A 12,622-nucleotide genomic window follows, 5' to 3' on the forward strand; every position below is an offset into this window, starting at 1 on the left:
TTCGTATCACGGATCTATTAAAAAACATGGCAAAATAGGTAATGGTTAACCACCTTAGCCGTGTAAGGTAAACAAACGCCTTGCCAAACTAAACATATGGTGTAGGCTAACAAAAATGTTAGTAGCCTATTGCAATTGTTGTGCAGTTTTACATTCTATGATCTGATATTTGAAAATACCAGTCGACATACAGCATTGCTCTTCATTTTTGAAGTAGGCCAAAAATGATGTTGTTTGATCCCTGATTACTCTTGAAATACCTTGGAGTACCATATACAATATACCATACATGTATTAACTGCCATATTGTATATAAAAGTACAGCAGTGTATGCAGTACAGCAGTATGGCTATCTGATACCATTTACTGTACCATGGTACCGGCAGAGTACTGTTTTGTAAGGGTAGCTTTTCACCATTCATTTGGCTTTCAAAGTACAAATTCTAGAGGCAAACACTTGGCAGAACCCGCTATATGTGAGGTCCTCACATGGGAGGTGTCTTGTTCTGTGTCAGTTAAGGGTGTGGAGGCCAAAACTGTAACAGTGTAACAGTGAATATTGAGACCAGTTCTCCTCAACTGAAACGTGGTTTCGACTAATTTACCTCGCAAAAACACAGACAAACTTAGCTGGTACCTTTGAGTCACACTATTACTTATGGGAGCTGTGGCTTTGAGGTCAGGTACACATCCTCTTCTTTGAAAGTTTAGAATTTCACCTCTGTCTTACATGCCATTTGTCACTCTCTCTATGAATTATATTCAAGTGTTACATGTAGCCTATCTCTGAAGGAACCCATCCATGGGTTTTTTAAATAGTGGTTATGGATTTATGAGTAAAACAAAATCTGTCATAACATTACTTTAAGATACTTTCACATTTTGTTGTACAACATACATTACACACAATCACTCAAATGTGAAGACAGTTGTCAAATGTTTGAGACAATTGTGGTTTAAAAGTGTACACTACCTTTCAAATGTTTGGGGTCAGTAAGCTTTATATAAAGAAATGCATACTTTTATTTAGCAAGGATGCATTAAATTGACAAAAGTGACAGTAAAGACATTGATATGGTTACAAAAGATTTCTATTTTAAATAATATGCTGTTCTTTTGAACTTTCTATTCATCAAATCCTGAAACAAATTCTGAAAATCATCATATTACACTCTTAAAAATAAAGGTGCTTCAAACGGTTCTTCAAGCGATGCCATAGAAGAACCATTTTTGGTTCCACAAAGAACCATTCAGTCAAAGGTTCTTTAAAGAATCATCTCTTTCTTACCTTTTTATAATCTGAAGAACCTTCTTTCGCCACAAAGAACCTTTTGTGAAACAGAAAGGTTCTTCAGATGTTAAAGGTTCTTTATGGAACCATTTAGACAAAAAGGTTCTTCTATGGCATCGTGAAGCACCTTTATTTTTAAGAGTGTAGAATTATTTCTGAAGGATCGTGTGACTGTAGTAATGATGCTGAAAATTCAGCTTTGCCATCACAGAAATACATGACATTTTATAATGTATTAAAACAGAAAACAAATATTTAAAATTGTAATAATATTTAACAATATACTGTCTTTACTGTATTTTGATTAAATAAATGCAGCCTTGGTGAGCCTAAGAGACTTCTTTAAAAAAAACATTTAAAAATTGGTCTCAAACTTTCAAACATGGTTAGCGATTTACTGCAACTACCACAAGGATGTGAGTTTTCATACTTGAAGAATCTGACAACCACTGTAGTTTCTTTCTTGTTATTCGTAAAAACCACTATTCTAAAACCAAATGAGAAATTCCCCTTGGGAACGGATGGTGAATAGCCTCCCGTGTTAGCCTACTAATTGGCATCACGAATTAACAGCTTTTTACTTATATATGTTGTGGATGAAGTGGTGTGGAGGAGGGACAGACTGGAAATTACAGTCTGTAACCCATAGACAAGAAGCATTCTGTGTCCTCTCACTCAGACTTATCTTTGGGATAAGACTTTTGACTAGAAATGATTTTAATGAGTCTTGGGGATGAGATATGTAATTATTTGGGAATGAAGCTACTTGTTGGCAATAACACTTACAAATATGGATGACCTAAAACAAATTCATTCCAACTTTGGATACAAATAAAAATAAGAAGTCAAGGCAAAGAGAGAGAGGCGGTCCTTTGAGCTGTACCCTCATGACACAGAGCCACTCGGCTGGCTGTGTTAGGCAGAGATAAGGGCCTGCTTTCATGGAAGTTTCTTTCCTTGGAACTGGAACACTGCCCCAAGAACCCACAACTGCCCCCAACCTTTTGGCCTTTCTGCTCTGGCCACCACACCACCCTGACCAGTAACAGTTCCCACAGAGTCTTGTGTCACTCACCAACTGAAACATCTTTATGGATCCACACGGGCATTGTGTATTTTGCACCTGGATCTAAGGACTTCCTGGTTTCAGGAATGGATATCATTATACTAACAGAAGTGCACTGTCACTGTTGTCAGTCACATTGCCCCTTAAACCAAACCCTGGATTGCAAACACACAACACAAGAGTGCATGTACATAGTTGTACCGAGTAATTTTATTTGAGTTATGGAGAGACCAATGCAATGCAATATTTTTAAACCTATATTATGGGGTCAGTTTTTATTTAGCAAGGTCACATTAAATTGATCAAAAGTGACACTAAAGACATTCATAATGTCATTAAAGATTTTTATTTCAAATAAATGTTTGTCTTTTCAATTTTCAAAGAATCCTGAAAAACATATCCCAGTTTCCACAAAAATATTAAGTAGCAGAAATGTTTTCAACATTGATAATAATAATAAATGTTTCTTGACCAGCAAATCAGCATATTGGAATGATTTCTGAAGGATCATGAGAGACATGAGTAATGGCTGCTGAAAAATTCAGCTTCACATAACAGGAATAAATTAAATTTATTCAATATATTCAAATAGAAAACAGTTATTTTAAATTGTATACATTTTTCATAACATTACTGTTTTTACTGTATTTTTGAGCACATAAATGCATAACAGACTTCTTTCAAAATGTACCCCAAACTTTTAGTAGTGTGTAGTGTAGATATACATATACAGTCACAAACTGTTTGGAATCTTTCATATACAAAATGGGGTTAAAAACATTACCCCAAACTTTTGAACAGTATGTAATTTATTTTTTATTTATACTTTTTTTAATGTATGTATGTGTGTGTAAAAATGAGTCAGTCTATGTGTCATATTAATTAGCTTCATACAGAAATACTAGACATCTAAAATAAGTCCTCATTTTAAAAACCAAGTAAACGTGTATGTTGTATGTGTGTGTAAAAAAAGAGTTGTCTTGACTATTGTAGGGTGTCTCTGTTCCTGTGAGTTTGTTCATGTAGTGTCATGGCTTACGATTCCCCAGCCTCCCTCTCCAATCTTGATAACCTCTTATCACAGTTCAGCAGCCAGCACACACACAGCCACCAGCCACATCCCTCAACACTGCCTCTCTCTCTCTCTTTGGAGAGTTCTTTCTATTTTAAATTTTTTTTTAAAGGTCCAAGCTTTTACAAGCATTTTAAATTCTACACATTTTCACTTCAATACAAAAATGGATGATTTAATTTTTTATAGAAAAATGGATAATGCCTTATCACCACAAATACTGTAACTTTACAACATGTTCAGGACAGAAAGTCGTGTTGTATTTATTGGTTTGTTTTTGAAATGCTAGTTCACTTAGAAATCACTTACCATCATATCATTTTTAAACAGAATGTCCGAGCTACTCTGCTCTCCTCCATAGAAAGTGAATGCTGACCATGGATGTTTTCAACCAAAATTTGATGAATAAAGATTCGAATTTGAGCCTGTTTCTCACACAAAACATGTGCATAAGTCACATGGACAACTTTTGTGATGCTATATGCTGTTCTTATGTGCTTTTTGCTGCTTGACAGCCCTATATTCACCATCCACTTTTATTACATGGAAAACAACTCCCTTTGTGTTCCACCGAGGAAAAAAAAAGTCAGTTGTTTGGAATGTACAGTTTGGAATGACATGAGGGTGAGTAAATCAAATTTTGGGTGAACTGTCCTGATGTAACAATGTATTGGCCTACATGCTGAAGTTCTAAAATGTAGCCTTATGTAAATCAATAACCTGTCCCTTGTTGAAGGATTTGCTTCTCTGGATCTCTTCCCAGTTTCCCTGAAAATTATAAATGCACAATGGTGGAGGGAAGTTGAAAGTGTTTTGACTGTCAAATGACAGTGACAGTCTAAGTCCTGTGCTCAGGCGGGCCATTCTGCATCCGTATCTCTGAGCATGATTGCAGCATTTGAGTTGATTTGCATTACTGTTCTTTGCTGAGCTGCACCAGGGAAAAGTGCCTTTGCATTTTCATTTGCTTTGTTCATAGTCACCGTTTCCACTTGGAATAGTCTTTGTTACTACTTTGTGCTCTTTTAATTTCTATATTTATTCTGTATGTGCCATAGAAAACTTACATGCTCTATGATTTTTTTTCACAAAAGTGCACCTTTATCGTTGTGCTTGAATCATATGAACGATAAGTTTATGGTTGTTGTAAACTAGGGTTTCTCATATTCTCTGTGGGATTTTCTCAGACAATGAACTGTTAGATTTGCCTCTTTATCTGTATTTATACACAAGGTCATGTTATATAACCTCTGGTTTGTAGTGTGGGACAGTATAAGGATTTCATCAAATTTACTAAATGTTTAAATGTTAATCAAATGTCAATCATATCTGTGTAAATCTTTTAACAGCTGTCTTGCTCAAATCTTACAGACGTTTTTGTGAACCAGAAAGCTCAATAACTGATTGAAAGTTGATTGTGAAATCTGAATAGGATATAATTTTGTGTTCAAAATCATGTTTTCGCCAATCATGCACAATCATAATTGATCAAGAATATTTATACAAACCAAAATTGTTAAAATCATCTATACGTAGTTGCTGTGTCAGCCAGAGATCTGCCATGTAATATTCAAAACTCTAAGCATGGCCGTATGGTAGGAGTGTCCAAAAAAAGTACCCCAACCCCACCCATTGGTGCCCTACAATTTCAAATGAAGTTACTAGTTCCCAAAGACTGAGGGAGATAAGCAAGCGAGCAGAGGACCAGTACACTCTCATTCCCCAGATGTCCTGCATGATCTGTGCAGTGGTGTGAATCTACTCACCTGATAAACAAGGTACTCAATACATCACTTGCAGGTAAGTTCTTCCATACAAAGTGTCTCACAACACATCACCTGGCTTTGTATTTTCTGTGTTTAGATAAAGAAGAGAGTATTTCTTTAAATTAATTTAATACATCTTTAATATTTGCCAAATATTTGATATACTTCTGATGTGTAGAAAATTTAGTTACAGTCTAGATCTTAGAGTCCAGACAGCCTAAAAGGAAAATAATTTAATTGATCAATTAACATATAAACCAATAAATAAAAGTGTCTACTGTTTGCAATATATTTTATTAACTTGTATAAATATAAATGTGTAATTATTATTTGTTATCATAACCAGCACATTTTAAAACAGTGTTAGAAGATCATTCAATAAGCAAATTATTGCTTATTATATTTTAGAGACTAGACCGCAACAATATTTTAATCAAAAGAAAGTGAAAAATGTGGCCATGAATCAGATGTTACTTATTAGTTAAACGGGCCACTACCTCTGTAATGCTTGCGGACTGTACCATAAGATGAATGGCCAGAACAGACCCCTCATCAGACCAAAAAAGAGGCTGGTATGTAAAACAATGTAAAAAATAAATAATTAAACAGGTGTTAGACAGTTGATTATATCATGTTGAGTCAAAATTACTTATATAAAATTTGCACAGTACACATTGTTTCAGAAAATCATGATGTTAATGTTTATTATATTTGAATATCTACATGCCTTATAGTTGCATTTAGTATTAGAGGTGGGTGATACTATACTTACATTTTGCAACAATATAAGCAACCAAGCAGTTAATATAAAGTATGTTTGCAGATAAAGTTAAACATACTAATATATCCAAATTATATATATATATATATGGTATATACATATATTGATTTATGTGAGCATACTGTATGTATGCAGTAAAGTAGGATATACTATATATCCAACTTTTTATATATCACGGAGCGATGATATAGTTTACATTCTCTAACGATTTAACAATAACATAGCCGAGATTTGCTATATAGTATTTACTGCATTACGGTATAAGTGTACTGTATGTATCCGAGTAAAGTTGGATATACTTATGGTAGTTTTGTAATTTTATTTTATTAATTATGAATTTCTTAATTAAATAGAGTTATTAATTCATTATCTGGTGATTATATAGTGACAATAAACTTTGCTTCTGTGTCAGATTGTCAGCAAACGTGCTGGAACGCAGTGCGCCAACTGCCACACGAGCACTACGACACTATGGAGACGCAATGCCAGCGGCGAGCCTGTATGCAATGCCTGCGGCCTCTATTTTAAACTGCACAACGTGAGTGCACTCATTCATACTACATTCATCAGAAGGAAACATGAGTAACTGCCAAACCTGAAATCTCCGCTATGTCTTTCTGCAGGTCAACCGGCCTTTAACTATGAAGAAGGATGGAATACAGACGCGGAATCGCAAGGTGTCTAACAGAAGCAAGAAGGGCAAAAAGAGTTCAGCTTCAGAGGTTTACCCTGACATGTCTCACATGGCAGCTCCTGATGAGCATGTAGGACACTACTCTCTGAATCCAGGACCCCTACTGTCCTACAGTCACACCCCTCACCTACTGACCCCTTCCACCTTGCACTCCTCTCCAACTTTGCCCTACACCCACCACCCACACTCTGGCATGGTGCCCACACTAGTGTGAAGGAAATGTATATTGGACCATAACGAGGCATGTACATTATGTTGTACCTATAGTAAACACATTTCTTGCATAAATGCATTCCACCCCATTTTTTAAGTAAAATGAAAATGCGTTAAAGATGCTCCATAACAGTTGCATTCTAACAGCTTGTCACTGATTTTGAACTGGTCATGTAGTTTGAATAGTGGAACAGTAAAACTGAAACTGTCAGCTATATTATAATGACAAATGTAAATATATATGATTTTATGGCTTATTGTATGTGCTAGAATCATACTACGACTTATTTTAAGAACATTCAATACATGTCTTATAATAAAATGTTTTGAGGTTGAAAAAAAAATATATATATATATATACAGGTGCATCTCAATAAATTAAAATGTCGTGGAAAAGTTAATTTCAGTAATTCAACTCAAATTGTGAAACTCGTGTATTAAATAAATTCAATGCACACAGACTGAAGTAGTTTAAGTCTTTGGTTATTTTAATTGTGATGATTTTGGCTCACATTTAACAAAAACCCACCAATTCACTATCTATGATAGTTCTAACAAATTAGAATACTTCATAAGACCAATACAAAAAACATTTTTAGTGAATTGTTGGCCTTCTGGAAAGTATGTTCATTTACTGTACATGTACTCAATACTTGGTAGGGGCTCCTTTTGCTTTAATTACTGCCTCAATTCGGCGTGGCATGGAGGTGATCAGTTTGTGGCACTGCTGAGGTGGTATGGAAGCCCAGGTTTCTTTGACAGTGGCCTGTGAAAAAGTGAATTTTCTGTATATATATATATTAATGAAATATTGCAAGTTCAATACTATAATACACTGATAAATGCTTTAGAAGTGTTTAATGATGTTTTTGTCTTATGTGCCTCAGTTAGGCTTGAGTAACCCCTCACTGACACCAAAGCTGGCCTTTATATATGTATATACCTTTAACTATCAAAGGTAACCATTTTCAATGTGGTGATGGTATTTAAATATTGCAAACTGTTTTAGTCCTTGTGGTTTGGAGCTCACAATTTGGACTTCTTGTCATTCCAGCCATGCAATAATAGTGTCATTGTCCATTCATCCACTCCGCAGAGGCTTTGACAATTGATCTGCTTTTGGAGCATGAACATGCAAATGAAACACTTTCCATAAAGCTGGCAGAGGGTGACAAAACATTCAACCAAGGTTCCACTTGTGCCAGGTCCTAAATTTAGCTCACACGGAAAAACTGTTATATCTGTATACATAACACAACTGCTGGCTGTGCGGCCCAGGTGCTGGCAAAATAAATGCACCTGCATAGAAATTCTCACAGAGAATATAAGAACCAAGATATACTGACAAACAATCTGACTGTGTCCATATACACATACTGTCATAGTATGTACTGGATTGGACCGTTAATTAAGTATTTTCAGTAGTGAAAATTCATTGCATCATGTTTAGTATGAATTCATTCCCGGATATACTACAGTGACCTTTGACCTGTATGTTCTGTGACCTACACATACAAATAAAGACAAGTAATTTACTCAATTTAGCATTTACACTCGATAACCACCGTTTTCACTAATGCGAGGTGTTGGGACAGTTCAGTTTAGACTACTGTGAAAGTGATACCTTATCATATTCACAACATTCTCAACTCCTCCAGAGCATCTCCAGAAATCACGTTTACTGTCCTTTAACCACAGGATCAGCTTCTAAATAACAAGACTGCAAACGTTTAAAGCATCTCTGAAATTTAAATAAACATTAATTTATCATTGATACACTGAAAGCTTTGGCATTAGTAGTATCTGTTTTGTTTTTTTTGGTATCTTTGTGGTTTAGAAGAAAATTGCAAACATAACTCAAGCACCTGCAATTTTTGTTCCCCAGCAAGGCCTTAAAATAAACTTTTATACTTCATGGAGCAATTCCAGAAATACATAATTATTTGCATACTTGCATATACTAGGGCCAAATCATTGCATGATTGATCATTAGTCATGTGCAAGAGAGATGAACAGATCACTTCTCAGGAGGAACCATGAACATCTGTGGATCCTGACCCCTGGTTGACTCATTAATCAGAAAATTCACAATTTGCAAAGGCTTGCACAAACTGCCAGACGTTCAGTCTTGAATCTGAACACTGCTCACAGATACATGTTTGTAAAATTAATAAATCTCTCTTTTCTCAGACTTTTGCAGTTTTAGATCCTGAAAACATCTATGCACAAATATCAAGAGCAAGAGCTTGATTAAAAAAAAGACTTAACAGATATGGTGTGTGCATAAAAAATGTTTGAAACGTTGAACTAACAAACTCTGAGTGGCAGGTGGGTAATTTTTTTTTTCTTCTGTTTTGTCCTCACGGAGTTTATCTGCTGGGACGGCCAGCCATGTATTGGGGAAATGGTGACAAATGACTGTAAGAGATTAGCAACCACAGGACCAGCAGAGCAAATTCAAAACGACATCCGTTACAGTCCACGTGCCTCAGTCTCTCCTTGTTCACTACAATATTTGCGAATACAAACCCCCTATGTTAAATGTCCACTACCAAATGTTTTATCAAAATTAGACTAAATCAGTGCACTTTCAACATTTTAAGAGCACAAATGGCACCACATGGACATCCATTAATTTAAAGATCTTGAGCAACCATGCCCTCCATGAATGCAATAGCACCATGTAAATTCTGCATAATACTTCTCAAAACTGTATAATAGCATACTAATCATGTAACTAAGTGTATGTGGGAACTGGGAAAACAACATTTTTAATTAACTAGGAGTTATTAGTCAAGCTAACATGACCATCAACAGGTTTTAGGACTGTTGTAGATAAAAGTTTTTAGTTGACTTGGCAAGATGCAGCTGCCATAAACATGTTGTGCAAATTATAATCTGTATTAATGAATGACATTCATTTTATAGACAGTGACCTCTAAGGGCAGTGTGGTGTCAGTACAATAGTCAAGATAGAGGTCAAGTTACACTAAGTTATACTCAAAAAGACTTAAGACTGAAAAATAAAGCAACAACAATTAAAAAAAAACAAATGAAACCGACAAAACAATCAGTATGTAAATGTGCATACATTATTACCCAAATGAAAAATACAATTCTGCTGATACATCACATCAGAAGCATTTGAAGACACACGTCTTCCACAAGCACTTAACAACCATTTAAAAAAAGTTCACTTATCTTTTCTGCATTTCACTTCTGTTCTAGCTTAGGTACAAATCCATCTTAAACTTGTCATTGTGCACTCCAAATATTGTATCGTAATCAACAAATACATTTAAATGTAAATGTACAGTTATTATAAAAGTAGTGCAGCCAACTTATCAGAGGACTTAACATCCTCATCCTTGGACATACAGTAAGCCAATGACAATAAGTTATGGTAAATGAAGCACACTATACATGCAACACTCTAGGGTCAATGGTGTGATGATAGATTTTGCAAAATGTAAACAAACCTCTCTTATATAACTCTGACTCCTGAAACAAAATGCATGCATGCAGCCCTGCAACTGGGACTGCTGCTCATATGAATGCCACTGCACTAGACAATACAGGCCACATCAGGCCTTTTTGATGGGCTCAGCGAAATAATAACACATTTATTTTAACAGGTTACGTTGGCGTTGCCCTGACCAGCACGTACCAACTTTCAAATGGGTGGGAAGTGTTTCAAATGTATAATTTCATTTAAAAACAAACCTAGTTTAGCGATAACAAGACAATTGTTACTTCGTGTACATGTATGCAGTTAGCGCGTTAGCTTAGCCACACGGGATGTTTGATGTGCACACTGTCTGAACTCCACACAAAAGCACCGATGCCAGAGAAAGAAAAACAGACGTTTTTAAAGACACATTACCTGCTTTACTTCACGGTCTCGCATGGAATTCCCTTCAAGCGATTTGCTTTCAGGACAAATTAGTAGTTAGGGTGAGAGGACAGAGACAGATTGTGGTTTATTCGGCCCGGGCAGATGCTGCAGTCCTTCGCGCCGCTGCCGCCGCCGGTGGATTTCGGCAACTCATCCTGAGAATCCGCACCATGTGTCTTCAACTGGATTAATACAGGCTACAGGGCTGTTTCTGTCCACTCCATGAGCTCGTTCTTCAATACACGATTTGGATAGACTGTTATGTCAATTCAATACAAACACGGAGCAGAGAACAGACTTTTTCTCTCTTTCGTCTGTTCCGTTCCACATACCAGCCCAGCCTGTTCAAAATGGCGGACGGTTGCAAACGGAAATGACATATATTTGTGTAAAGTTCAAAAGGGGCCACACCAGATGCCTGGAGACCATTCATCACCGCCACACAAGTCTAACCAAGTAGGTTTAAGTCGTTGATTCACGAGGAATCACCCTATTTTCTAAATGCATGTTATTGATCTTATTGTAAATGTTTATGTTCGCAATAAGGATATATTTTATTTAAAAAAAAAAATTTGACCTCGTAATTTAAAGGGGTCATATGATGTTGCTAAAAAGAACATTATGTTGTGTATTTGGTGTAATGAAATGTTTATGTGGTTTAAGGTTAAAAAAACACATTATTTTCCACATACTGTACATTATTGTTTCTCCTCTATGTTCTGAAACACATCGATTTTTACAAAGCTCATCAGTCTGAAAAAAAAACGTACTTACAGTCTGTGAGTCAGAACAGCCAGCATTGTAGTCTACTCTACCAGGATCAGGAAACAGTCCTCCATAAAACGCACTGGACACATCTGAATATTTGGGTTAAACTGTTCTGGAACAGTGTTGTAAATACAACTTAACCACTGATTTCTAGTCGTGTCCTCTTTTGGAAGGCCAAACAAAGTAGTTTCGCTTTCACAACGAAACCGCGTCACACATTATTATTATCTTGAGTGAGCAGAGGCGGGCGCTGGACGGGCTTGAGAACGGTGCGGCCGGCGGATTCGACGACTCCGGGCTGGACTCCGCTTCGTCCACGGGGAAAGCCTATCCGGTGATCCACAGCGCGAAGTTGATGTATTTCCTCAGCGACTAGCACGGATCAGCTCTAGACATGACGAAGCGGATATCGTCCTCTTTTGGAAGTCTTCTTTATGCACCAAGGGCTTGTAACACTCCAAAGAGAAAGGAAAAATTGAAATCGCATCATATGACCCCTTAAAATCAAAATTTCATAACTTCTGGTGAAATGACACTTTTCTCTGCTGATGTATGCCAGACTACTTCTCTAATCATTTAGTCCACTTCTTAAACCATGCCTGTCATATCGTATTTAAGCTTGCATTCAGATCTGCCTCCATGATCCATCCAATCAACAACCAATGTATAGAAACAAATCATTGCCCTAATTTTTTTTTCTTTTTCATTAATCTGTTTCACTCATATATTCGGTACAATACAAAAAATAAAAATATAAAATATGTCGCTACTTTCGTTTCATCACAACTATAAGGATGAACTATTGAAGATAACATATTGGATGACCACTAATCTGAATATTGGAAAGGACATGTCCCTCTAAATTGTGTATAGTGCTTAGACCGCTTCTCATGAAGAAGCAAAACTATAAGCAGATATGAAACTAGATCAGTATGATCATTTTAATGCTTTTTTTTATAAATTTTTTTTTATTAGGCTATATTATGTTAACATACTGGAAGATTTACATGGTATATGGAGAAAAACATACTGCACATCCTTCACCTAAATATATAAATATACTGGTAATTACTGAA

General features: G+C 36.0%; 1 protein-coding gene across 1 annotated transcript; it reads left to right on the top strand.

The window, feature by feature from the left end:
* Positions 1–5,680: 5,680 nt before the first annotated feature.
* LOC107552127 (GATA-binding factor 1-A-like) lies at positions 5,681–7,219 on the top strand (the record flags this gene model as incomplete). The annotated part of the gene is made up of 3 exons (XM_016233988.1): positions 5,681–5,767; positions 6,389–6,514; positions 6,600–7,219. Coding segments are annotated over 3 exons (498 nt in total), but the record flags the coding sequence as incomplete, so codon positions are not given.
* Between the last annotated feature and the right edge of the window lie 5,403 nt (positions 7,220–12,622).

This window comes from Sinocyclocheilus grahami, unplaced genomic scaffold, assembly GCF_001515645.1.
Source record: "Sinocyclocheilus grahami isolate Dianchi unplaced genomic scaffold, SAMN03320097.WGS_v1.1 scaffold2.1, whole genome shotgun sequence".
Taxonomy (NCBI): domain Eukaryota; kingdom Metazoa; phylum Chordata; class Actinopteri; order Cypriniformes; family Cyprinidae; genus Sinocyclocheilus; species Sinocyclocheilus grahami.